This window comes from Aphelocoma coerulescens, chromosome 1, assembly GCF_041296385.1.
Source record: "Aphelocoma coerulescens isolate FSJ_1873_10779 chromosome 1, UR_Acoe_1.0, whole genome shotgun sequence".
Classification (NCBI taxonomy): Eukaryota; Metazoa; Chordata; class Aves; order Passeriformes; family Corvidae; genus Aphelocoma; species Aphelocoma coerulescens.
In genome coordinates this window covers 92331759-92359379 of record NC_091013.1, presented here as the reverse complement: position 1 = coordinate 92359379, position 27621 = coordinate 92331759, and the positions used below count along the sequence as shown (strand labels likewise).

The following is a 27621-nucleotide window of genomic DNA, read 5'->3' as shown; positions in this document are numbered from 1 at the left end:
GTTGCTCCCCTCAGGGGAGGTGGGAGAACTCCACTCGTTGGAGGTAATGGTGCCAGCTAGAAACTCCAAGGTGCCACGTGGAGGAGCAGACTCAGAACCTGCAACGGCAAGCACATCCCATCGGGCAGTTAGAAACCCTCCTCGCCTGGAAAATGGAGACACTAAAGCAAAAAAAAGTAAAAAAAAAAAATCACAGTCAGGAGGGGTTTTACTTCAAGTTTATCTTAAACGATAACCACGTGATGGATTTTTATTTATGTTGAGATGAAAACCCTTTCTACAAATCCTTCTAAAAAAACAGCCTGCTCCAGTCTCTCTTTGGCTCATTAACTGTCACTTCCCAGTTCTCCTCAGAGGATTCTTCATGTGTCCTTATCTGCTTTCTTTCTTTCTCCCTGCACTGTCATTATCCATGTAATTGTTATTTAACTTTCTGAAGCACACATAGATGGATTCAGTCTGTGTGAAAGACTATGCAAAATAAAGCAGTGATGAATTATCTAGTCATCACTGAGCACTGGGGTTGAAATTTTCTTAGATACTGTTTCACTGGATCAGACTTAGTAGTTGGTGTCACTTCTAACACTGACATTTCTTCTCAAGGATCAGCTGTGCTTTAAAAAAGCCGTTCCTGGAGCCAGACAGTTTAATGCAATGTCTTCCAAATCCCAGCATCATATCCTGGCAGGAGTAGAAGGTACCACAGTACAGGGATGACAGCACTAGGTAGCAGGTCAAGAACCAAGGTGCTTAGCCTGTTGTTACTGCTCATCTTCAGAATGATCTCGGGCAAATTCCCTCAGTTTCCTCTGCCTCTCTGCCCCTTCATCATTTACCAGACTCGGGCTAGTAGATTTGCCACTGGGCAGGAGCAGAAATTGGTTTCTCATTGAACCTGAGCTGGCAGCTGCTAGCTCTTGAAAACTACAATAAATTATAGTCTACTTATAAATGCTTACAGAGAGGCTGAAGCCTTTGAGCGGAGCTGCTGAAACACTCATTGAGAAATTGACTTCAGACCACACAGACACTTCCAGTCAACCAGGCAGGAGACAAATGGCTTCTAAAGACACAGATCATTCTTCTGCCTTAATCCCAAAGCTGTTTGTTTATCATTTTAATAGCTTTGTTATCTGGACTATGAAGAACATTCCCAAGCCAGCATTTGAGAATCCAGCCAGAGTTTAAAACTTCCCTCTCTATCACCACATTGAACTGGGAGCAAGAAAATCAGACTAAGGACTTTTTTTCCAAAAGCAACAGAATCCTCAAACCTGCACTGAATATGAGAGTAAGGAGAGAGGTCTGACATAACAACTCTCTAGCTCAGAAATATCCCAGTGAAAATGTAAAGAGAAGCAGAGCAGAAATTTGGGTGTGGTATTTGTCAAAAACTAGCTAGAAAAAAATATGTGCAGTTATGCCATAGTTGATATAGGGGAAAAACAGTCCATTCATTCAACCTCAGACCTTCAAAAATTCAGGGCTCATGGCTCCAGAAGCTTTTCTGACATAAACTTTTTTTAGGTCTTTTTTTCATTTCTTACCTCTTTGGATTTTGTGTTTTTAAAATCTTCTCCAAGATCATAATGACCAGATTTTTTTTTTTTTAATAAAAGGTGAAATTCTTTAAGAACTTTAATATTTCAAAAGCTGAAATTGTAAAGATTTGACAACACTGGCTCTCAGAAGGTTTTGCTGCTCCTTAATGACTTTAAGACAGCAGCAGATACATTTTTTACATCTCCAAAACCCACTAAAAGCTAAGGAAACAAGTAAGACAATACTGGGCCTTTGACTAATTTCAATATAGACAATATGAATTAGACAAATAATTAGACACAGTGTACTGTGCAGCCTTTTAACAAATAGGTCACAAAGACATTTAGAAAACCCAGTATATGAGTTATTTCCTGTGACAGTATTTGACACACACAAATCACTGGAATGGCCTACCACTGCTCATCCATCCATTTCACCACCTACATGAGATTATTTCAATCCTCTTGATCCACGGTATACTATTTCAGAGCTCTAATGAATATGGAAAGAAATAATAAAATGGGAGGTGAGAGGGGCAGAAAGGGGAGCTCACACTTGGCTTTTTACCACTGGGACAGACATCCCACACACACTGTGAATGGCACCAAGGCCAGCAATGTGACTTTAAGAGACCCTGAAACCAAGGGTAACAGTTGCTTCCATCACCAAACATTCCCCCCTTCACTGACAGATGCTAATAAAAAAATTACATGGGTATTCAAGAGATTGTCCTGCTGGGGAATCAGTGTAGAGGAGTAAGCTTTCCACAGGGAGACTCTGACAGGGAAACAGAAGTTATCTGTTCCAAATGTTCTCCTTTTGATATTCCCCAAGCACCCCTAGTCCCTGGAGGCCCTCCAGACCCTCCACAGCTAACGCACATTAAAATCTCCACAAACACAAGGCCCAGGCTGGTTTTAACCTACAGTGACAGGCTGAGAAATGGAGGGTTCAGAAAGAAACCCAAGGTGTAACAGCAGTGTATTCATCACACCACCTGCACTGGGAGCTGCAAACCTCACACGAGCCAGCAGGCTCCACACCAAGTGAAAACACGCTCCAACTGCTCAACTGCAGGACTCCCAAAGCCACAGTCACTGGAAGCTACGGCTCTGCTGTCAAGCCAAATCCCCTAGCAATGCATACAGGCAGACAAAGTCATCTCCTAGGGAATGAAGGACCATCATGACCATAAAAAGCATCTACTTTGAATCCAGTTATTTTCATCTCCTTAGTGTCCATGCTGACACAGGAGAATACCTAGCAGATGATTTCATCACGGCACACTCTTAAGCTGAAACTAAATAAATGTATCTGAAGCATAACTCTCCTCCCCCCACCACATTCACACCCTAGGAGCTGTTGCCTGATCATTGCATATTTTACAAGGCTCTGCACCTGCACTAAGTGCTTTTGGTGACACAGGAAAATCTGAGTCCATTCTAATCCAAGAGGCAGAATAACTGGAGGAGAAATGTCCTATTCAGTGCAGTGTCAACTCTCCAGACTGTTCTCCAAAACTTAAAGGAAACTTGCACTGACTTGAGCAGATGTAATTTGTACATTAAGGGAAGTCCACAAAGCAAGAGACAGAATATGTGAACTGAATATGTGAACTTTCACACTGGTGTAAATCAAGGGAGATGTGGAACGTAATAGCAGTGTCAGAAGAAATTATATAAATCTTGAAGTGACCAGACACTTTTTTTTTATGCTTCTTACTTTTTGTGCCTTGCCCAGCAATGTTCTATCTCAAGCTACAGCTAGGTCAGCAGGAACCGAAATGTGCTATTGTGGCCAATCCCAAGTTTTCTACACTTGGGGCCTGATTCTGCTTTCCCTTCTTGGTACTAAAGCTATTCCTGATGGATGATGAAAAACAGGGAACCATACAGACTATAAAATCAAGGATGTTTGGCCATCTCCAGCTAAAATCTCTGTAATTACTCAGATTACAGAGCACACTAGCAAAATATCTTACTTCTATTTGAAAACTTCTGAAGAAATTCCATAGACTGAAATGGCCATGGAAATCCTTATAACTCTATGCCTCTAGATCAATAAGATGCCAAAGGCTTAACAGGCCTGTAAAGTTTCCTTAAATAATGTTGCTTAACTAGTAAGCTCCACGTGCAGTCCCAGGCAATACTCTGTGCTCAGAAGCAATAGACAGTAATTCAGGGAGTCCTGGTTGGGTGCTATCTGATCTGTTGGTCTCTGCTTTGGCTGAACACTTTCAAGCCTTCTGTCTCCTGCACTGTTGATCTGAACTCAGTGGTGGCCAAGATGACCACTCATTAAACCAAGCAAAGCAAACTAAAAAGAAGCTGGGGGCTAAACGCCGTGGTAAATTACTTTATTAGCATGGCAAATTGGAAAAGTGGCAGTGAAATCACTTCCCATTGAATGAGCAATCTGGTGAAAAATAGGATTTTTCAGAAACACGAGATTGTTGAAAGTCTTATTTATAAGAAAAGTTTGAATAATATTCATTAGTAACTTCTTTAACAAAATACAAATGTTTCAGTTAGCATCTACCTTTCAGCTTGCTTCTGTCTTCCAGTCAATAGTAACTACATGCATACAGCCTGGTAACTAGTAGTTATTTGTATTACTCAATGTTCTAATATTTCTAAATATTTTAGTATTTATTTATTTTAAGTTCTGCCTGTGGAAGAGTTTGTAATCACAAAGCTTTCTTCTGATGTGGAGGGAATTTAATTCCGAAAGCACTAAACAGACATCCCAGACATAATCACACAATTCCTTCCCATGTGAATTCCCTTACCAGGCACAGTTCTTAGGAACAGTGTAGTCAGAGGATGTTGTCCCATACTCATAATAGCAAGTTTTGCCAGAGGTCACAGGGCTTGGTGTTTGTTCTCTTGAGATTCCCTCAGTCTGAACTTACGTCCCACTCCTTGGCTTTTGTACTTCTGTGATTGTACCTTACAGTTTTTCTTATTCTGATCCCACTCTTATTTTACTGAGAGATGATTAACTATCTTTCTTTACAGGATCCAGGCATGGCTTCTGTCCCAGGTTCAAAGACACAAGACCCCTCAAAGAACATCTACCTCTTCATCACAGTATCTCTTCCTTCTTAATGTTTCACTCTGTCCAAATACTGTTTCTTATTCACTCTTGCTGCCTGTTTTTCTTTCTGCCGTGGTCATTTCTAAATAAGTCACTCACAAAGAAAAACCATGGAGAAAGCACAAAAATACTTCAGCTCCAGCAGCTTTGATTTAAGTGTTCCAATTCTGATAATTTCAACACTAACTCTCTTTCCTTTCACAAATGGTATCTCATTGAGATTCAGAGATCCTGCAGGGCTAGACAGCTGCCAAGAGCCCTTCAGCCAACGTCTCACTGACAGGGAGCACATCTTTAAACAGACTCCATAGTCTGACACATCTGCTTTCTAATATTAATCCCTCAGTCATAACTGTTGGTAACAGCTCCCTCTTAAGTGTTTGTGGCAGCTGCTCAACACAAAATCATACTTTCCTGAGGATCTGAAAAATTGCAGCCAGCTGCCTCCAGTTGTTCAGTTTTCTTAGAGCTGCTCTGTCCAAGAGACTCCCCCCCACTCCACGGCCACCCCCTTTCCCTGTTGGAATCGAGCACAACACACTGGGCAGAGATGTCCCCATTCACTCACCCCTCCCAGGCAGGGGCGCTTGCCAGCACAGCCGCGTGGAGTCGGACAGGCGGTTCCACTCCTGCTCCTGAGCTGGCTGCACCCTGAGGAAGTAGCTGTGTTTTACCAGGAGCATCCTTTCACCTTCGGTCTCATTCACTGGAAGTGCAGGCTGTGCTGGCAGGGATTGCTTCACCTTGCAGGTACTCCTTGGTGTCATTGAAATGCAAACAAACCCAAACAATTCCGGTATTCACTACCTCAGTAACATGAGCCAAATACTGCTACTGCAGAGGATCTGAACCACAACATTTTCATATCAGATCAGCAGTCAAGAGAATTTTTTTTAAAAAAGGTTAGTTCAGCTAGAACAGATGATGTCCTGCTGCTCAAACTTTAGAGTGTATTATATATATAAGGATAAGAAAACCTGGAAACATGAATAACTAGCCACTTACTCCCATCTAGAACACCTAACAAATGAACTTACACAACGCACTCAATACAAGGAGATTTGGGTTTAGGGAAGCAACAGTCTGCAATACTAAGAAACCTATTGCTCAAGGTACAAGATGGAAGATAGCATTCAAACTTACCAGAGGAAGAAGACTGGGAAATTCTATGGGACACTACAAGAATAGCTTAGCTCCTCTGAAAGAGAAAAATGAGTGCAATCAGTAGATGAGTAGCTCCCAGACGGTGCAACTCAAAGACTGCAGGAAAAACATACCGGAAAGGGAAAAGGTGGGAAAGCAGGTATTCAACAATAAATAAGATTTGTTAAAGCTTGCAGACAAAAGAGGACAAAATCATGGACAAGTTTACAAGGTCTCTGCAGAAAAAAGAAAAAAGGATGCAACTGTAGCAAGCCCAACTGGCACTGAACTGCACCTAGGAAGGTAGCAGCACTTTTGCAGCACCAGGTAGCAAGCAGTTCCTCAGGCTCCTTAGGAGCTGCACTCCCATCATTAAAGCAACCTGGAGACAGTGGAGATGGGTGGGTGCAGTTCACTGAGCCTTTTGAGGGGGCTTTGCTCAAACACTCCATAACAGCTTAGCTAAGGGCTGAGCCTGGCTGTCATCTCACTTTTTGCCCCGGGCCTCCTGCAATCCTGAGTAATGTTGGCTATTCCCTGTGAATGGCCCTATCTACCCATGACACCAGAGTACCGCTGCATAATCCCATGAATAAAACCAGTTAAAGTAAGTGTTACTGGCTGCAGGGGATGTAAAAGCTCCTAACTAACCGCAGTGCCAGGCAAGGAGGAAAGAACTGAGATTTCCCTCTCTGTACTGGGCGAGGTAATACACTCATTACATCCACAGGCTGCATGGTGAGATTTTTGTCTCTGTCTCAACACTGAATCAGACTGGTTTACAAAGGAACGTGCACTACTAGCCTCAGATCATATCCAGCAGGAGGCTGGGCTCCAGCTATTCAGCTTGTCACACTGCCTAACACAAAATCAAGCTTGGTTTGTTTGCTACACCGAAACTGCCTGCAGCAGCTGCTGTTCAAAAGGCACCTGACTTCCCGAGCAAAGCAAAACAACTCTTAAATTATTGCAGTAGCTAGCTCTGGCTGAAACAGAGAGAGGATGTAGTGTCCAGCAGAGTGATATAAATCAAAGCAAGGAGAGAGGAGAACTTCTATCAGTGCAGCCCTGGATAATGCAGTCAAACAGGATGTGATGAGATAAGGCGGTGTGTGGCCTTGCACACCATCCAATCACTTACATTTGAGATAAAGGAAACAGAGCACAGAGCCTTGCTGCCCTAAGGAGGGGAGAAAAAACCCCCACAACCCAACAACAAAACCCAAAGGCCAGTTCTGATCCCACTAGTCTAGGGGTGGCCAACTCAGGGATCGATCCTGAGCAATGGGCAACTCGTGCCCAGCTCCCATGTACAAGCCACATCACAGGGCCACCAGCCTTGGACTGACAACATGACTACTGGGTGATTTATGTCTCAGCTGGGAGAGAAAAACGAGCCAGCAAGGGCAGCAGAGATTGACACTGCCAGGTTGTACTGGGATTGAGCCCCGGACTGGGCTGGCCCCAGCTCTCAAAGGAACAGTGGAATTCCTGGGGAGTCACTGTTATCTCCCATGTGGGAACTGTTCCCAGAGCTCCCATTCTCCCTGACTTTCCAAGACATGTGGCATGTGTTTCACAGCTTCCCCAACAGACGAAGGTTGTGGCAGGGTGAAAATGGTTCGTCACCCTCGTGCTAGCAGCAGCAGTCACCAGGAGTCATTCTCCATGGAGCTGGTTAGAAAGCAAGAACCAGGAGGAAGTCAGATAATCACGTCCCTTTTCTCTCTCAGAAGCATTGGTAGTGTCAGCTAACACAGGAAAATTGTAACTGTCCCTTTTTACAGGCAAGTGTAGATACTGACTAACTAAAATTACTTGGGAATTACCAAACCAAGCTAGAGACAGAAATAAATCAAGCCAAGCATTTTCCCAAAGAGTATTATTCACTTAATTATTTAAGGATAGGGAACCTCCAGTAGCAACCTAAAAAAAACCTCCTTGCTCCTAATTCCACTGAAATTCAGTTGTCCTGAAAATCTCACCATCAGGCTCAAAAGCCCCCATTTTACCTAAGGAAAAAAGTATAGCACAAAGATGTAAGTGAACCACCCAATGGCAAAATCAGAATAGGGTTAAAAAAGACAAGAAAAGGTTAACTTTAAAAGTGATTTGCAATTGCATGTGGTAACTTCAGAGGGGCTCATGTTTAACATTGTCTGGAAATAGGGTATCTTTTGAGTATTTGCTGACAAGTAACACTAAGCTGAGACCCATAATGCCCACTTTATGATATCAAAATCAAATTCTTGTTTCCTAATCCTGCCTCCTGCTCATGACATCTTTCAAGCTCTTGTCTAGGACTCAAAGATAGATGTTCCAGCAAAGCCTCACAATTCGGACATGCTTAGCTTCCCATGACACTAATGGCAGAATTGCACATGAACTCAGACAGGAGACAGATGTTTGCAAATCTCATCCAAAGCAGTGAAATGTTTAGCTCCAAAACTAGAGTCAGTCTCCAAGAAAAGAAATAGCTGAACCTGGGCTAAGAGACTTAAAAGAGAATAGACAGACAGCGATCACACAACCCATGAATGCAGTCAAATTTCCCTTTCTGTTGTGCTTGCAGGTGGTCTGTGTTGCAGGCATGACCTGTCTGGTCAGGGCTAAGCCCTCTACTAAAGGCTTAAGACAAATGCAAATCACAAACAGCCAGAACAGGTATATAAAACAGGACCAATGCTCAGTGCTCTTTTTGCTTTTCCACCTTCAGTCAACCAATTACACGTGCTTTGATTTTAGTAGTAGTCTGGCATGAGCTTAAAGGGGTTTGATGCTTGTCATAATGCAATACCTAAGTAGAGGCATGATGAAACACCTGCATCACATAAATGAACCCTCCTCATGGCTACCAACCCAGCTGCACTCTCCTGGGGTATTCAGGCACCACCCCAGCTCAGGTTTGGAGTACACACCCATCTGGATCATGCAGCAGGTCAACATTTACTGCTTACACGTTCAGTTCTTAAGGCTGACACTAGTGAAAGTCGACCTTTCTGAAGAGCAGTCTGAAATTTCCTAGCAAACACACACCAGACATTTTTACCAGATTCCAGTGCTCCTACCAGTTTGATACGAGACAGTAAAGCCACCCTTAACTCAGACCAGTGTAATTTTGAGTTCAAACTCTTTCCTCTCTCTAAATGTGGCATAAACATGCCACCATCTCCAACCTGCTGAACACAGAACGATTTCATAGAAACCAAATGAAAATCATGAGAATCTGTAATTACAACCCCAACCCTCAACCTGGAATCAGTTAGAAAAAAAAAAAAAAAAAAGAAAAAAAAAAGAAAAGAAATGTCAAAAACTGAAAAACAAACTTGTCCCCACATATTACAGGAAAGCATGAACCTTTTGATTTATCTCTTTGCCCTTCCAGACCCTTCTTGCCAGGAAGGTCAACAGGTTATATACCTTCTGCTGGATTAATCTACAGGAGAACAAGGGCAGCTAGCCAAGCAAAACTAGATTCTTAAAGGGACACAGCCAACCACAGACTCTACTACTCCAGTTTTTAAAGCATGTTCTTACAAATAAAACCTAAGACCAAAAGCAGTGCAAAAAGATGCTGCTACTCTATTTTTCAGTTCACATACTGGGTGGAGAAAAGCAGAGATTTACATGTTTCACCTGCACAGTTATTTTCTTCTGATCACATAGATCCTTCACAAACAAGTGGGGGCAGAGAAATAAATAGAATTTTATTATTTTATTTTTATAAAGATAATTCAAAGAGCAGTGAGTGTGCTTGGATATAATCTTCTTACACAAACCTCTCTTTTACACCTTTTTTTTCCCCCCTAAGCTGACTAAGTCTTGCCTAAGTCTTGCTAGTCTGGTACCAATGAGCTTTATTTCAATGAGCTATGGCGATGTATGATCAGGTAAAATGAACTTAAGACACATCAGCAAATCGTCCCTTTCCATTTCAGTATACACCTGCTCTGTGTTCTCCTGACGTTTCCTCCTTAGTTAAAGCATTCCAGGTTACAAGAGATTACACTATGCCTGGACATCTGTCATTAGTGGCTACCGTACTGTTGGAAGGGAGGTACTTTGAAGGTTACGCTGATTTATTTTCTCTTTGGCAATAGTAAAGCAGATGTTTCGAAGGCTTGCACCCAGGCTCTGAAAGCCACTGGCGCTCAGAAATACAGGAGCGTAAAACACCTACCCTTTGGCAATCACATTCTAAAGAAGGTAAGAACAAGGTAATTATAAACCTACATGAGAACAGAAAAACAGAGCCAGTGACTCAGCCAGTAGCACCAGGAACTGGAAAACCTGCCCCTCCCTAGCAGGAAAACGTCTAATTCATATGGTGTTAAAAACAAAGGGGAGTGACTGCATCATCTCCAGAAAACAGAGGACCCAAGGGGCAGGAACAATAAAACCAAAAACCTACCAAACCCTCCCCCCATCCCAAAAACCCCCCAGGAACTCAAAACACCACCTCCTAACCTTAAAGAACTCTTTCTAATAATCTAGTCTCAGATCTTGTAAGGAGCTCCACACATGCCAACTCATGGCTTTTTTACAAGGCTCTACAAAGGAACAGGCTGGCATTTATTTAGCGTGGTTGTTGGCAGAAGTTGGAGAGAGAGCAGCATCTCTTTTACTGTAAATCCTAATAAACCTGACTGCTCCTCAAAGGAGGACAGAAATGCTGTGAAGGTAGAGAATGAAAAGAACACAGTGCACAATGAAATAAGTTTAGATTTAAAATAGCATTTGTTACTCTGTACAGAAATCACAGCTAAAAATTACTTCAGATTGGCATTGGACAGTAGTGATCATATTATTCAAGAATTAACTAATGGCTTCAAAACTGCGCAGAGTGATATATATGATATATAATATAGGTGTGATATATGATGAGATACAAACAGAACCAACAAATACAGAGTGCATCTACTGGGTTGCTGCAGGGATCTTTTCTAGTCCAATTGTCTTTGACATCTTAAATAAAGATCTAAGACTGACTCAAGGTAATGTTAATGAAACTTGCAGGTGATACAGCATGAAGTTTACAAACATCGGTGGGTGGAAACAACTCAAAGGGTGTTAGTGTAAAAAAGAAAATGAAAGAAGCAAGGGAGACAAATAGGACTATGTGGAAAAAGTGATGCAAAGAAAACCCAGAGAAAAATCAAGGAAAAAGCCCTGCCAGATGCAGGAGCTAAAGACAGGCAAGAGTGACAATGCTGAACAAATGAGGGAGTTGTCTGCAAAGCAAATGCTTCTGCAAAATGACCAACGTGACTTTAATCTGCCTGGGCTCAGATATCACTTCAAGGCAATGAAGAGAGATGAATCACTCCAACTCGTGGAATATTGGATCTCATTCTGACAAAGAAACAGATAAACTGAAGAAAGGGAAGAGTACAAAAAACCTCCAATAATTAGACCTAGAAAATGGAAAACTATTATTAGTATAGCCTCACTAGTAGCTTGTAAGAATGTAGAAGGTGCAAATGCAGAGAGAAATAATAAGCAGTCATTTCAGAGAAATACACAGCAAGGCAAAAACTGCTGCAGTAGAGTAAGAAAACTTTCCTGATGTACATTGGGTGATGAAAAACTTGCCCAAGAAAACTTCTACATAGCTTGGCGACACGGGAGGGAAGAACCAAACCAAACCCCAAACCGAACAAATGAACAAAAGACAAACATGAGCTATAGGGAAAGTATAATAGATCTTTACAAAAAGGTAATGCTAAATTTTCACTTTCTTCAGATACAGTCATGGTCAGATAAAACAGAAAACCATTTCACTCTCACAGGAGCTATTGTAGACATGGTCCAAGGAACCACCTAAGGTGGAGAAAAATGGCAATGTTGTTAAGAAAATGTCCCCATTCTTCCCCCACCCTTCACCTCCTAATCACTGCACCCCCTTTCTCCAGACACACCGGCACATGACGGTATGATTAACTTGACTGGAGAACAGATGTGGCTGAAAATGAACTTGCTAAAAGCTAGTGTTACTTTTCCTCTGGATCAGCCCCCTGCCCCGGGGCAGTGAACAGCAGTGCCAGTGTCCCTGCCAGTGACAAAGCACAGAGATGTGACAAGTAAGGAAATGAGCACTTTGAGGCTCTGGGGACAGGTCCACAGCAGTGCCAGCCTCAAGTCTTTGTGGACCCACCCCATGGGTTATGCTGGGATGGAACCAAGAGCTGAAAGATACAGAAAACGACACATAATACCAAGGAAGGAAAGCTGTGAATGAGCATCCAAACAGAGATGAAAGCAGCATCTCTTGGAAACTGTACTTTTCAGCAACCCTCTCAAAACTCTACTTACTCTACTTGTGTTGTGCAAAACTAATACCTGAGTAAAAAAAACCAGCAGCAACTGTAATTTTATGTAAACCACAAGCAAGATAGGGTGCCATGGAGCCCTTTTTTTACTGCCCAAAGCTTGGCAGTACTATTTTCATACCATTTTCCCACAGGTGTTCTATAATATAGCAACATTAAAATGCTTATCACAGTAATAACCTAAAATACTTGAAAACCATCGGTAGCAATAATTTAAAAATCCAAAAGAAGTGGCAGGATCCAAGACAGTGGAGAAATTCCTGGTAACCATTCTCACGCACATTTATTTACTCCCAGGATCACCTCCAAGAGGACACAAACAATGAGCTGATAGCCCAGTTTAGAGATTGATAAGACTAGTTTGAGAGAGCCATTCCCACTGGGATTTAGAAAAACCTGAAAATGTCACTGCACCCACTGCAAAAAAACCCTGAAAATGTGACTGGCTGCCCTTCACTCTGCCAACCCAAGTTCCAGAGAAAACCACAGAGTCCCTCAGCATGCAGCAGCCCTAATGAAGAAGTCGCTCTGTATTCACTTTAAGACGATCCCAGGCTCTTCTCTGTCATGAGAAAAAGCTCTCGAAACCGAAAGGCTTTAATTGCACAGGTAACTGTACAGCAGCATCAGCCCAGCCCTAGCACTTGCTACATACCCGCTCTGCTTTCCCCCTTGTTCTGTTCCTCTCGCTCCTCCCCGTTACTCTCTGCCCTGTCCTGCTGCCCACTTCCTTCTGCGGGAGAACAATAAAACCTCTCACATCTACCCAGACAGATGGACAGACAGGTGAACGAACGCTCTCTCACTCTGCACACAGACACGACAATCAGGTCCTGGGGAAGCCGACCTGTCCCCAGTAACAGGAAAAGAGAAAAGTAAACCAAATCCCTAAATCTCCTTTCCTCCTCAGCCCCCTGCACTTGAAAAGTATTTTGCGTTGTTTATTTCTAGAGGAATTGCAGAACTCAACTCTTAAGGTTAGAAAGTAACATGAGAGTAACTCCAGGTTAAACAAAAACAAAGTTGGTAATTAGTTGTGGTTAGTTCTGAGTTTTTGTTTGGTTTTGTTACGGTTTTTTTTAACATATGTGATCGTTCGCTATAAAATACAGAAGTCCTTAAAACCTGTTGAGTTACACTTCTTCCCTCTTCTGCAAAAAAGCCTTATCTTTAGCATCCCATGCCAGAAATTGTTTAAACGGAATTATCTCCGTTTAAAAGATAAAAGATTACTCAGGAAAGCTTTTTGTTTGTTTTTTTGTGTGTTTGGCTTGTCTGGGGCTTTTTTAATCCTTTCCTGTGGCATGCCACCAAAACCCAACTCTTAATTTCAGAATAACTGAACTAGGAAAACATTTCCTCATCTTTCGGTAAATGCACTACAACAACCTACATACCTTCTCACAGATAGGCTTCCTTATGATTGTTATGATTTTCCCAAAAACATCTTCTATAATTTACATGAAAATTTACTACAGAAAGTCCTGCTCCACCTCTCCACCCTCGCCAAGCACATATCTACGAACCGTACAGAAACCTTTTTTTTTTCCCCTCTCCCCATTAGCGCTGCAGTTTCCAGCCGATGCGGCAAAGCGACCGAGTTCCCCAAGTGGCAGCGCCGGCAGCCCCTTCCCGGCGGGGGAAGCCTCCACTGAGGATGTTCCCATTGCTTCCTTTGTACGCCTGTGCCTCGCCTGTCGCACACGGGCGGCTCCGAACGCTCCCTCCCAGCCCGTCTCCCGCAGGCACCCGCGCCCCTTCGCCCCGCGCCAAAGCCACCGCGGGACAGCGTGTCCTGACCTGAGCGAGGCAAGAGCGGCTGCTGTTCCGCAGGGGCAGCGGGGACCGGCTTCAAATCCTCCTTCAGCTCCAGGACTTTCTGCCAAGAGAGCGCTGAGCTCTGTAACTGCGCGCCTGCCCCTCGCTCCCGCCCGATCCCCACCCCCGAGCCCGCAGGGGTGGGAGCGGGGGCTGGGACAGGGGGAGCGGGCGGGTCAGCCTCCCGCTCAGCATCGTCGCCGCCGCCAAGTCGCAGAGAAAGAAAAAAGTTGGCGAGGAGCGGCTCCGGGGTGGGCCCGCGGGGCTCCCCCTTGCCGGTCCCGCGGCGGCGGGGAGAGGCGAACAATGCCGGGCCGGGCGGGTGGCCGGGATGGGATGGGATGGAATGGGATGGGAGCGGGGGGGCAGCCGGGCCGGCGGGAGCGGAGGCACAAAGCGCACACTCACCTGAGGAGCGCGGCGCGGCCGGCGGGACGGCGAGCCCGGGCGGCGGCGGGGCGGGGGGGGGGGCGGCCGGCCAGGAGTTTGGGAGGAAAAGGGAGGGTTTTTATTTCCCCTGGAGTTTGAAAGGAGGAAGTGAGGAATGCGAGGAATGAGAGTTGGTATGAAATGAACGCGGCCGAGGGAGGGAGGGACTGCCGGCTAAGGCAGGAGCTGGGACGGGGCTGGGAGGGGACTGGCGGGGGGCGGGGGGCAGCGGGAGAAGGGCCGAGGCGGAGTTGGGAACAAAACCCAGCGGGGCCGGGCGCTCCCCGGCCGGGAGCCGTGTGTGACCGGGGCGGAGGGAACGCGGGCAATGGCCGGAAGAGGGGCCCGCGGGGGTGGGGGAAGGAAACTCCGGGCGGGCGGCCGGGAGCGGGGGAAGGGGGCGGCTCGGTAGCGCTGGGAGCGGGCGGGACGCCGCCGCCTTCAGGAATCGAAAGCAGGCACGGCGCCCGGGCGCGGGAGAAGTTGGAATGCGTAGCCCGGACGGGCCGGCCTCGGATCCCCGGGAACGCCGCCGCTTGCCTGGTGCTTTCCCAGGGGCGATGGGCCAAGCGCCTGTGAGGGGGCTCTGGCCCCGGGCAGGGACACCCCGCGCCGCCCGGGCAGGGACGCGGCTCCCGGGCTGCCCCTGCTCCGCCCGGCGGCCGCGGAGCCCCTCAGAGACGGGCCGTGATTTCCAGCCAGCACCGCGGAGCCGCTGCGAAACAAACGGCCCCAGCCCGGCACGGCAGCAGGGCGCTCCCGAGGGCAGCCCAGGCAGCAAAGTACCCACGCACCGACCCGCAAAGCGGCGGCCCCTGGCTTTTCTCCGTCTCACGTCAAAGCGGCTCCTTTACTGTCCGTTCATACAGGAATGTCAACGTGCTGTGCTGCCCTAGAAAAGGCTGATATGAGACTGAGAGTTGCACTAGGGTTGGAAAGCAACATCCCCTAAACAAAAGCAGTAGGAAACCAGCAAGTTTAGTAAATGTAACTACATCCTAACAACAGCAAACCGAACTTTTCATGGCTGCAGCAGGTGATTTTGTCACAGATGCCTGGTGTGCATGTAACTACCTGTAAGGAGTTAAAACAAGGCTGAGTTTCTTTAAAACTTCAGTATATTGAAGAAACTGAGGGGGTTTTGTAAGAACCCAAAGCTAAAAAAGTTCCTAACTCTTTCAAATTGCAGAGAAAATTGCAGAGACCTGGAAACAGGTCCTAAATGTGTCCTAAGGCCTCAGAAACCAGATGACAAAACCCATCAATTTCATAAAAATAAGGTTTTCTGATACAACTGTAGGAATGAAGAGTATATACAGTATAAATAAGATGATGTTACAAACTGCAGTGAAACGATCTGGGGGGATGTTTTTTTTGTTTGTTATATAAAGCCTTGTAATGAATTGATTTAGCCACTGTTTCTATTAAGCCACATGTATTTAAAATAAACCCCTATGTATATGTAAGGTAGTTCACTTCTCATCACATATATTCACCGGCAATTCTAGGCCAGGTCTCATAATTATGTGACTAACATACTGTTTTGCTCCCATTTCCTTGCCAAATCAACACAGCTCAAAGAGAAGGGATTGAAACCTATTCCTTCCTGTAAATCATCACACAAATTGTTTGCAGGGCTTCAGTCAGTTGCAGATGGAAACTCACTCAGGAGTATACAGGTTTTTTAGTGGTGGGTTGTTTGGGTATTTTGACTGGAGGTAATGCAGAACCAAACTATTCTACTTAGAACAGAAAGCAGAGAGAGGTGGGGAAACTTATCTGACTTAATTCCCCAACTCTATTTGTACTCTGAATGATTTTCTTATGCAGCTTTTAAAATAGAGCCTTTTTTTTTCCCCACAGTAAATCAGTATTACTTTCCTTATAATAAATAAAGGGCTCAATTCAATTATGCTTAAAAAAAAAAAAAATCCATTTTTTTCACCAGAATTTTCAGCTGTTTTGTTGCAGACAGTGCAATGGGTCGCCTTGTATGGAGATGTTAATTGAATCAAATTAAATGATCAAAAATTACAGCCTCTGGAATATATTCACCCATTTATGTATTCTCTAAATTGAATGTTAAATTACCAGAGCAGGTTATGGTTACCATAGGCTTTACCTTAATGCATGTTGGTGAAGTTAGTTTGCTTCTGGATTTTTCTCCCATTTTGGAACAAAAGACGTGAACTTCAGCTGCCAGTGAGGAAATAATAATTCAATATAGAACATGTTAAGGGATAGAACACGTTAAGGGATGCAATGAGAAGACAGAAACAACACTGGTACAGGATCTCTGCCTTCTTTCCTGGCAGGGTTTTCAATTCTTGCCACCTCAGAGTGGTAGCTGGCTGTTTTCCCTGTCAGTAAGGGAGCCTGACACCAGTGTTGCTTTTCTACTCTTCTTCATAACTGTACCCTGGGCCAAATCTCTTGGCCCTAGGATTACTTAAGGGACTTTCTTAGTTCTGAACGAGTTCCAAACTGCAGCTAGGTACAACAGTTTGATCCTGTGGCAGAGAAGATGAGATTCCTGACTCTGCCAAAGTAGGAATCTGTCCATAGTTCCATTTCACAGGACCACACACAAACTCTTAACTCAGCTTGTAAATCACAAGGAAGGCTTTACTTGTCTCCTGTACCAGGAACAGGAAACCTAATTCAATGTCAACTGAGGGATTTACAGAACTATTAATATCAACAAATAGAGGAGCACACTAAGTGAAGTATAATGTAATAATTATGCTAACAGTTACAAAGGACTCCTGTCCTACTGCTACCAAATTCAGCAGCAAAACTTCAATGAGAGTGAGACTCAGCCCTAAAAGAGCAACAATTCATTCACTGTCTTTTGTTTGTGAGCCAAAGAGCCTATAGCAGCCTAGAAGGCGTTTCCATCTGCTAGGCCTGCCTTTAGGACTCAAATTTAACCATTTAATATGCTTCTTTAAGATCTGTCTGGTATTTCAAACATGTTACATTTTCATATATGCAACTAGTGTTACTGTGTTAAGAACAAATGCCCAGTCATGTTTCTCTTAGTTTTCTCTCCCTTTTAAGGCTAATTTGGCTTAGATGGAAATAGTGGGAAAAACAGAGGTGCTTGAAGAATAGGGCTTGCATGTTGAGAGCTGTGCCAGTTTCTGATTATCAGATCCATCACATCTCCTCTTATTGAGGTTCATACATCTCTCACTGGAAATAAGAAAATATAACCACTTCAAGTTGATGTTCTTCCTAGCCTTGTATTACTTCAGTACCTGATTCAGGAAAATATGTTCATATACTTCAACAGTTGAATGGGTTCAGGTGGAAGGTAGGAAAGTGCAGTAAGAACCATCTCAACTGACCTACCTGGATGCTGGGAAAAACATTAAAAACACAGGACAGAGAAATGGAACCAGCTTAAACAATCAAATAGAAACCAAGAACTATGGTTTAAGACCTGATAATGGTGGGGGGGAGAGTATTAGAGAGACTAACCTTACATTTAGTCCCAGACTTCTAAATGTATGGGAAAAAAACCCTAACACCACAAAGAAAGAGAACTAAGAATTACAAAGGAAAAGAGGGAGTAAGAAGACATGCTATTCAAGAGGATAGGAAGAAACTGAGGTGATATGTCATAGAGAAGGAACAAAGTACACCCACAAGTGACAACAAAATAGAAAAAACATTTAGAATTAAAGACTTTTCAATATATAAATTAGTTTATTTTCATTTAGATATAAAAGTTATAAATACAATTAATGTAAAACAGTATCTGATAAAGACCACTGAATCAGTTCTTCTGTCTGCATAATTTGACTGAGAGGCCATGACAGGATCATTTGATGTCAACAAATAGCTGGAAGAGCCACTGCTGACAAGCCTAATTAAGTAAAGGGATGCTACTGTGGCCTTCTGAGCACACAGAAAATCATCTTGAATCACAAGTTAGCATTCTACCTTCAGGCCACCCCAAAATAACGTAAGGCAATTTCTATCACACATTCCTAGTCAGAAAAATAATCAGACAGGTACACAAACTGACTTCCTTTTCTGGATGGGCAGAGGGAATGCAGAACCATCAGCCAAGACTTCAGAAGAGCACAGCTGGAAAACACTGCCAAGTCTCATCCTCAGCCTGATGAGCAGGAAGTACACAAAGGCACAAAACAGATCCATCAGCATTCAAGTTCTCTTCACTGACTGCTTTTCTGAAGACCATCTCAAGAAAATATCTCAGCTGTTACTGAAAAATGGTCATCTGAGAGATACAAGAGCCAGACTTCTCAGCCTCAATTCATATTTTACAGTTACATACAGCGTTTACACATGATTACAATCATTATTCTTTCTGGCAGTATCAGAAAACGTCTTGACAAAGTTTTGTTAATTTGAAAGAGCAAGTGATATCTACCACTGCAAAGACTCCAGAGACCAAAAGCAATACATCTGCTCTTTGCAGCTTGAAACAGAGTTAGTCTGCTGACAAGGACAATATCCAAAGCTGGAGAACACCTAATTCTTGTCTCAGTAGAGGGACAGACTTTTCCAAGACCATTGTGAATATGTGTAATAGGCAAGAAGCGGGCAAGACAGTAACCATTCTCTGCTTCAGTACACAGAGGATGTGTGCACTGAGGCCTCCAGGTCACACTGTGCTGCCATCCACTCTGATGAGTTAAGGCCACATGAATCAAGAAGTGTTCCATGCTGTGACACAGTCTCCACACTGTACATCCAGTATAAAAATGGAACATTGGAAGGAGACCTTGCAAAGCCTCGTGGTACAATTACATGAAACTTACCTTTGCCTTTGAAAATACCTGTGATCTCTTTTTGAGGTAACTCCTTCTTACAGTCAGGTTAAAATTATTTATATAAAATCTACTTTAATATGTCATGCCTTGAGATAATCTCATGTTAAAAAAAATAAAATTGGTCACAAACTTATACCTAAAAACATAGCAAATTTCATGAACAACGGGGAAATTAAGAATTATTTCAGATCAGTTTACAGCCTAGATTCAATCAATCAGAGCACTGCCTTTCAGAAGTGCTACTGTATATTGTTACAATACTATCTTCCGCCAAATTTAGTAATTTTCTATCATCTCTTCAATCTCATTTTTCACATGGTTAAAAGTATCAGAAGTAGCAATGCATATAATATCACCAACTGAAAAGGGAGTGTTTGAGATTTGATTGTTCTTCATTTGGTAAAAAGACTGTCAAGGGATAGAGAATAATTAGAATACTGAAAGGGAAATGGAGTATCAGTCTTAGCAGACAATCATTCCACAGAGTAAAAGTGTTGTATGAGAGCCAATGTCTAATTCCAGCTGTTCTCTTTTTTTCTGTATTAATCTGATTAGGAACTCTTGAGTAGCATCATCTCCCAGGCTTTGTGGAATCTTCAAGGTAAATTAACACTTAGCCAGTATTTTTCTAATCCTAGCTGCAAGAAGTTCCAACTAGTGGGCTTAGCCCACTCTCATGCAGCATCTGTAAACAAGGATTCTAAAAGCAGAATCAACACCAATGACAGAAACAGCACCTAGATTTCTTGTTCTTCCACAATCTGTACAGAGGCTGCCCCCAAGGTGGTCCACTGTCAACTCCTGCAATGCTCTGAAGGCTGGAATTGGTTTTCTTACAAGCCTGCAGAAGTCTGTCCTCCATATCCCTTCCAATATGCTCTTCATTGTCACACCTGGAACTCTTACAAGATGTAGGGGTGGGAATGAGTTCCATGTTTCAAGTCTGTTGTCCCTCATTCACAGACCAGTTTACTATCAAAGCTGGAGAGTCCAATAGCAAAGGCCTGAAGAGCACAGAGAGGGTAATTATAGTCCAGAGTGAACACATCTTCTGCTACACGACCAAACTGCATCACAATGTAGTCAGCTGGGGAGAAAAGACATTCAGAGATGAACAATTTCACAGTGAGGCAAAAGAAAAAAAAACAAACAACAACCAAAAAAAACCCACCTCCAAACAAAACCCAACCACAAAAACCCCACACATCTGGCAGTCCCAAATATATGTGGTAGGTGTATCCATCCTTTCCCACCAGAGTGGCCTTGAAATCTGTCCTCTAGAGTAAATGTGCTATTCTAGAGATTACTTTTCTTCTCAGAACCAAAGGTCAAACCATTCTTTTGCTGCCTTGAAGGTGCTGTATTAAACCTTTCCTTTCACTTCAGGAAGCTTTCATTTGCACCCTCTATTGCAGCAGTTATGGACAGCAGTGTCTGCATCCACCCCAGAAAAAAGGAGGACTTATATAATTTCCTGACAACTCAGAAGTCCCCAGTTATCCTGAGCTAAATTCCTTTACCCAGTTTCCCTCCTCTAGGAAAGTGTCCTACTCCTCCCAACCCTCATGAAATAAATGAGGTTCTCCTTGTTTGAGTACGTCCCACACACTCTCCACCAGACTCTTACGGTCGTTGTCATGGACAATCTGGAAGTTCTTCACTGAGGCCTGAGTGACCCTCCCATGGAAGTTCAAAACATAGGATTGAGTATCATCATTCCAGACTGGAGCCTTGTTGTGCAACTCAATAAGGTTCTCTAAATTTTTGTTTTGCCATTTTGACAGCAGACCCTCATGCTCCTGTTCAGAAGAAAGAAATATATTTATCACATTTGGAATGGCTCTGCCTTTGAGTACCACCTCTCTCATGTGTGCACTCTGTCACTTAAAGGTCATTCCCTGTTTAATGAAACACAATGACTTCACTTAAACTCACTCCTACCGAATACTTTCTGCAAGTACCAGGAAGATACTTTCATAGACTCCCAGTCCAAGCATTCCTTTTCACTCAATAAAGTAAAAAGAGTGATAGGGAAGGAAGTCTGTGTACAGGAAAGGGAGCAATTCAGAGTCCACAGATAATTGCTGTCCTGCTGGCATGAATCCCTTCTGAGTCTCATTCTCTTTCTCTAATCCTGTTGCATCCAGTTTCCATTTCTAACATTCTACACTCTGAAATAAAAGACAATAATCTACAATTAACTGCACAATGCCAGGCCCTGAAGTGCTTCAGTAGAAAGTCCAAAGGCTGCAGCAGGATGTGAGGTTAAATGTCATCCTATTGGGTCTAATGAGTGATGCACAGTGTGAAAACCAGAGAGAAATAAAACCGAAAAGATACAAAGAGGAAGTAAAACAGCACATTAAATTTGACAAACAATTAATTACAAGGAGATTCAGGTTGTAGTGAAACATGACATATGATTTCATTTTAAAAGTTCTGCAACAAATAAAATCCAAACTATATATGCTAAAACTCTGAAGAAAGAGTATCCAAGCTTAAGCTACTAACAGGAAAAAATGCTCAGAAAACAACCTGTTGTGGAGGTCTGACTGATAGGGCTTTAGTATTGTGCAAAGATACCATAGTGGATTTTTGAGGATAATCTACATAAAACTTCCTGTTCGGTTTAGTTATTTTTTAACTTTATCTTTATTTACCTTTTAAAGATGTAAAACAAACCCCTGAGAACTGGCACCGACAAAGTGCATTTAGATTTAGGGGAGAAAAGTAAAGGCAGGGCCACAGGACCATTACTGTACTAATGGGGGAGATGGCAACACCAACTGAAAGACAATGAATAAATGACCATTTCCAGATACAATTTTTCTGACCACTCATAAGAATTCAATCTCTTTTCTGGGCTCTCATGACTCAATTTCCATTCCTGAAGGTTTTTGTCTCTGACCTCAGGAAATACATTCTTGTCCTACTCATATGACCACACCTTTCAGTCGGTGCCTCTTCTTTCTGCCTTTTGATCTTCTGTCACCAGACATAAAATCCACATTAAGGGAACCTAACAATTTTCATCACACACCTTAACATACCTTCAGATACTGTTCTGTAAGCTTTTAGCTGTAACACCCCTTATATGAGAAATCCTCACTAAATAGTCACAATGAAACTCAGTCCTTCTCCTCATCCTTCCTTCCCCATTAAGAATCCTCCTTTTCTGCTACTCCTACAAAAAAGCCAACAGCATTCTGATCAAAAAAGTATCCATTCTCTTGCTACTGCACCAGCAGTACCTTATCTGTCTATTACCTATCTGTTGCAATCCACGTCCTGGCTAAGAATGCAAGCTCCTGGGAGAAGCAAGTGTGTCCTGTGTTCATCCAACCCTCAGCACAACAGGGTCCCACCATGAGGGTGGCTTGTATGTGCAACAGCAACAACACAGAGATCAGTAAATAATACTTAGGTTGACCAAAGGACCCATAAGGATACAAACACTATAAAAGGCAAGAACAAATTATTAACACATTTAGGCTACATTCTATTTACTCTCCAGGAGACTTGCTAAAGCCCTGGCTACTAAAAACCCTGATTGTCAGTAACAGCCAGGCCTCTACAGGGAAGTTTTAACCTCTTCCTTCAATCTGAAACATGACCAAACTTCATAACTCACATTTCGTGGACGGATTGGAATTCGCTTATGATTCATGTTCATTCCTGGAATGATAACGGACATTTTTCTGGGACCCTTAAATCCTAAGATATTAGTTTCCTGAAAGACAAGGAAAGCCATTATTTTCAGTAAATGAGATACTTCACCTCAGAGAAGGAAAGACAGCAAAACTGAACTTGTATCCCCATTTGTATCAGTTTTTAGAGTTGTGCTGGCTACAACTCTAGGAGCAGTTATCTAACTGCAACTGTGTTTAATCACTGAGAACTGCTTTCTCCCCCTTTCTCATTTAGAGAACGGTGTTAGGAGATATACATGGTATTAACTAATTTGGAGTGCATTTCTTAGCCTACTGAAACATTTACAACAAAATTAGACAAGTGCATAAGTTTTTTGCATCTGAGGCAATAATGAGTTGAAATCTTGCTAGTGAACAAGCTTAAGTATGGTAAAAGGCAAACTACCTTTGACTTGAGTTTGTGTTGTCTATATATCTCCAGTTAATCTATACATCTGAACAATGAATGACATTTTTCTTCAGGTGTTGTTATTTGTGGTTTAAGAACACACCTACAATTTTCTCTCAAATCATACTGGTTTATAAATGTTTAAGAACAGACCCTGGAAGGGAAGTATTCAGCAACTATCCAAGCTTCAATCTTAAATCAAGCAGATTCTTCCAGAGTACTGAAGGAGACTGCTCCAAGTGGATTGAGTACAAAGAGCAAAGGAAAAAAGTCCTGGTACTCTCAAACTGTTCATTTAACAGTATCAGCCAAAATCCAAGGGTATATTTAAAATGTTCCCTAAAAATGTCAGTGATAACCTTTAAAATTTCCAAAGACCAGTTAAAAAGTCAGAATCTTTTAGAAGTACTGAATTGATTGACAGAAGTGATACAGCTTCTCCTCACACATAAATGCATTTTGCAGACACAGACAAAGGTCTTTGGAGCTGCAACTTCTATTACTTCAGTTCAAAAAAATCTAGGGACATGTGTAAGAATGAGGGTACTGATTTTATTAATATTTAAACTCTACAAACTCCTTGTAGGTAAAAGTTCAGAATTCTGAAAAGCTGACTTTATATTAACTGGCTATGCTATTCTAATGCCTTGCTGTGTCCAGCTAGGTAGGAAACTGAAGAATACTAAATACAAAGAAAATATCTAGTGATACTTCTATAAACAGGCTAGTACTGGAATTATCACATCAATTTTTTCCCAAGTGCTATTAAGATCAAGAGCAAAAGCAAAAAAATTGAGATGCTGCTCCAGTAGGCTAAGGCATCTTTAAGCTTCCGTTACCATACCTGTGAGAAAAGTAAAAATCCTTCCACTTGACAGCTATTGCTTTGTAGAGAACCTCAAATTTTACTCAAACTGTAGGACTGGAATATGAAACAATGTGACATGAGAACTCTCATGTAATTCAATAGTGTCCACAAGTGCTTCCTCACTCTGGATCCTACACTGAGGTGATTCACAAGAGCAGAAGAAGTCTCTAAAACAGAGCTAGTGAATCACAATTTACCCTGGAACCACATCCTTACTACCAACAAGCTGCTACTGAAATAATACCAGCTCCCTCCTATCCCTCAAAAGGCTTTTGGTTCTCCAAAAACTAATTCTGCTTCACAGGGTCTTCCCAGTTCCTTCTCAGGGTCTACCAGATACCAGCTGGGCATGAGGCAGTTCCTGCTGTGGCTGGCCACACACTGAATAGGTCAGATAAGAAGGTCATAAGGATGTTAGTTTGGGTGTTTCTCCCACTCCTGGCTTTGATTTTTTTTTTTTTCATTAAACTTGTAAGAATTTATCTGTGAGCCCTCTGCTCCTTGTTGTATCTGGTTGAAATTGGTCACTTGGTTCCAAAGCTAAGTGGAGGAGGCTGGCAGCAGCAGCGCGATTTTGCAAGCTGTGTTTCCTCGGTAACCAGGCACAAAGAAAGGGGCAAAAAGGGAGAGGCAGTACTTACATAACAAATAGCTGCAAGCTCCTGTCTTGTATGAGCCTTTTCCACTAGACTTTGTGCCTTGACTGGGTTAACTCCATGGTCATAGACTGTAAATTTGGTTCCCATGAGGTTTGACCTAATGTCAGTTTATGGAAAAACACAGAAAGAGGCATCAGTAGAAAGTTTTGTCATCTTCTGAAGGTATTTGTACAGCACAGCAAAACCACGGGTGTCCTGCCATCTGAATCTTCCTGTTGCCAGCTCAGTAAGGAGCTTCCATGACGTGCCCATGGTGAGCCTGTAACCTATCCTGGAAAAGCACCTAGACAATTTCTTCTCCGAGTTGCCACAGTGCATGGTAATGCTGAAGAAGGCTGACAATCCAAGTGAATAGAGATTACATTGAGCAGAACAACCTAAATTCATTCTCTCTGAATTTATAACAGATTGCAAGTCATGAACACAACTCAATTAAAATTAAAAACCTATCTCAACTGTCTATAGTTTTAATCTATGGTTCTCACCTGAGTTTTCCAATAAAACTTTCCCCTTTCCGAGATAAATCAGTTGGGTCAACTGATATGAGGTAATTGGATGTTTTGCTCTTCTTTCTTTTTCTCCCCGCAAGAAGGAATGTCTGAAAGTACAAAACTTTGATCAAGACTGTACTTTGTAAGAATGCAGAGGCATTGCTATCCAAACTGTTTATCTCTCCATTTCCCATTTGCATTCCCTTTTTTGTTCTGTGCTAATATTACCGTCTCCACAATTTTGTTCTCTTCCAAAGCGCCCAGCCTGAAATCCTATCCCTCCACCAGCTCGCTTGGCAGTCTATATTTAATGCAACTGTCTGTTCTAGTCTCACCTCCTTTTCTTCTGGAGAAACTGAGTCTTCCTCCTCTTTTTTGACATTTAACATTTTCATACTTTTTCAATTTAATCTTTCACTGCATTATGGCTTTCAAACCATAATACAATGCTAATTACATGCTAATTCCCTCCTTAGTACCTTGGCCAAATATAAGCCGTCCTCATCTGCATGATGCATCTCGTCAGCTACTGGTTTCTTACCATAAGCTCTCCCTTGCACCAAAAATATTCTGTGGTAGGCGTACAATAGCCAAGATAATGTGTGCTGCTTCCAATACCTTTTTGTTGTCATCCCTTTCCAGATGCATGTAGTAAGTAGGGAAGAGCCCCCGGTCCATTCCCTTTTTATCTCTAGTGATTCGACACTTGACACTAATTCCACGGGGTGCAGGGCGCAAGGCAAAATCCTCCAAGTTCTCTACTTCTCCCAGCTGTGCTTCTGCCTGAGGGGATGGACTACAGGAAGCACCTGTTTCCTGTGGGAAGAAGCATCATATGAGCAAATTAATATCAGATCAGAGTCTGGTATTCCACAAGAAAATACTGGTTTGTTGAAACATAAGATACCATGTCTCTAGAAGATACTAGGGAAAGGAAGGTTAAACAAGATACCACCTGTGTTTCCTCAGAAGAAAGCAGCTGAAGGTTTTACTCTGAGGAAAGACTAGGTCTCCAAGGGGAAAAGAGAAAAAGTACCCATTAAGCAGACATAAGTGATTTGCTAGAAAGGGGGAAATAGGATGAGATGCTGAAAATATTTTAAGCAAAGAACCTCTTTGCTTTTAGAACTTCAGATGCTGTGGAAAATAAAACAGTATGATAAAGCAGGACTGATGGATGTTGCAGTAAGACAGGCTGGGATTTTGTGACTGAAATGAGTGCTGAGATTATGTTGGTTCAGAACAGTAGCAGAGATGGAGTAAGCTGCTGGTGGAACCATATCAACTAAATGTTGGAAGAGCCTTAAAACAATGTGTACAGTCAGGATAGGGTCAAAGGAATTAGCATTCTAATGGAAATCAGGTACAGGTTATTAAAGTAATTTTTTCTTAGAGGTAGCTGAATTCTGTGAATTGTAGCACCCAAGAGATTCCTCTTTGACTGGACCTTCGAGATGAAGTTGCAGGTTTATCCCATTTTTTAATTAATAGCTACAGCCAGTAGGAAACCTGAGTGAATAGCACAGACACACATACATAGATTGGAAATTCACTAGAGGGTCTCACCCCTTCCCCCCCTTCAGCACCCACCACCCTGTATCTCCAGCAGTTTGCACCCACAGCCTAGTGTCCCAAGAAGCTGACACCCAGACCTCCTACACTACTCCCCTACTAGTGCAGAGCAACATACATACAGTCCCCTCACAAATACACTCAGACAGGTCTTTCCCACAGCATGGACTTTGAAGGGTGTCCAGCACCCATGCTCAAACCCCACGGCCTTTATCTGGTCTAGCTCAGACCCTAGGTCTTCCTGATGCTGGTCTCTTCCAACTCACTGACTAGTCCAGCACATAATTTGTCAACGTATGTATGTATATATGTATGTGTATCTCACACTCACACACAAACACACACATTCACACGAGAAATAGTTACCATTGGAGTTTCAGAAGAGAGTGGGATATGCTGAAGTAATCAAGGCACAAGGCTTGGGCAGATAATCATGCTGTTTTCCAGTTGTTGACACATATCTGATGCCTTTTACCCCCTTTAATCCCTGTCTTTCCACGCTTATTACTCCCTGATCCACCTTGATACCTTTCTTTTCCCTCTTAAATTCCTTCTCCCAAACATCCCATATAAAGTTTGTCCAATCCCATCATTCTCTGTTCCATTCCAAAATTCTGTTCCCCTTTGCATCCCACAAGAAATGCTATAAATCTTCAGGAAGAAATCCTTCCAATATTTGCATGGCATTTCAGAGCTTCTCTGAGTCATTTTGGTGAATTTTGCAGAGACAATGGCCCAGTCTGTCTCCTTTAAGGGCAATAGTGCTGACTC

At 42.8% G+C, this 27621-nt stretch overlaps 1 protein-coding gene and 1 long non-coding RNA gene across 2 annotated transcripts in view; both read right to left on the bottom strand.

Annotated features, from left to right (window-relative positions):
• Positions 1-12: 12 nt before the first annotated feature.
• Positions 13-13997, bottom strand: LOC138111612 (uncharacterized). The gene is made up of 3 exons (XR_011151398.1): positions 13911-13997; positions 5782-5836; positions 13-98 (listed from the first exon to the last, which is right to left on the bottom strand). It is a non-coding gene; the product is annotated as an uncharacterized lncRNA (long non-coding RNA).
• A 4048-nt stretch (positions 13998-18045) lies between these two features.
• The window catches only part of TULP3 (TUB like protein 3), a 32514-nt gene continuing 22938 nt past the window's right edge, over positions 18046-27621 (bottom strand). The window contains exons 6-11 of the mRNA XM_069017669.1: positions 25897-26094; positions 25273-25385; positions 24770-24884; positions 22794-22892; positions 20790-20961; positions 18046-20249 (exon numbers count right to left, since the gene is read on the bottom strand). Coding sequence (XP_068873770.1) covers positions 20116-20249; positions 20790-20961; positions 22794-22892; positions 24770-24884; positions 25273-25385; positions 25897-26094 — 831 coding nt within the window. The 3' untranslated portion in view covers positions 18046-20115. The remainder of the gene's footprint in view (positions 20250-20789; positions 20962-22793; positions 22893-24769; positions 24885-25272; positions 25386-25896; positions 26095-27621) is intronic.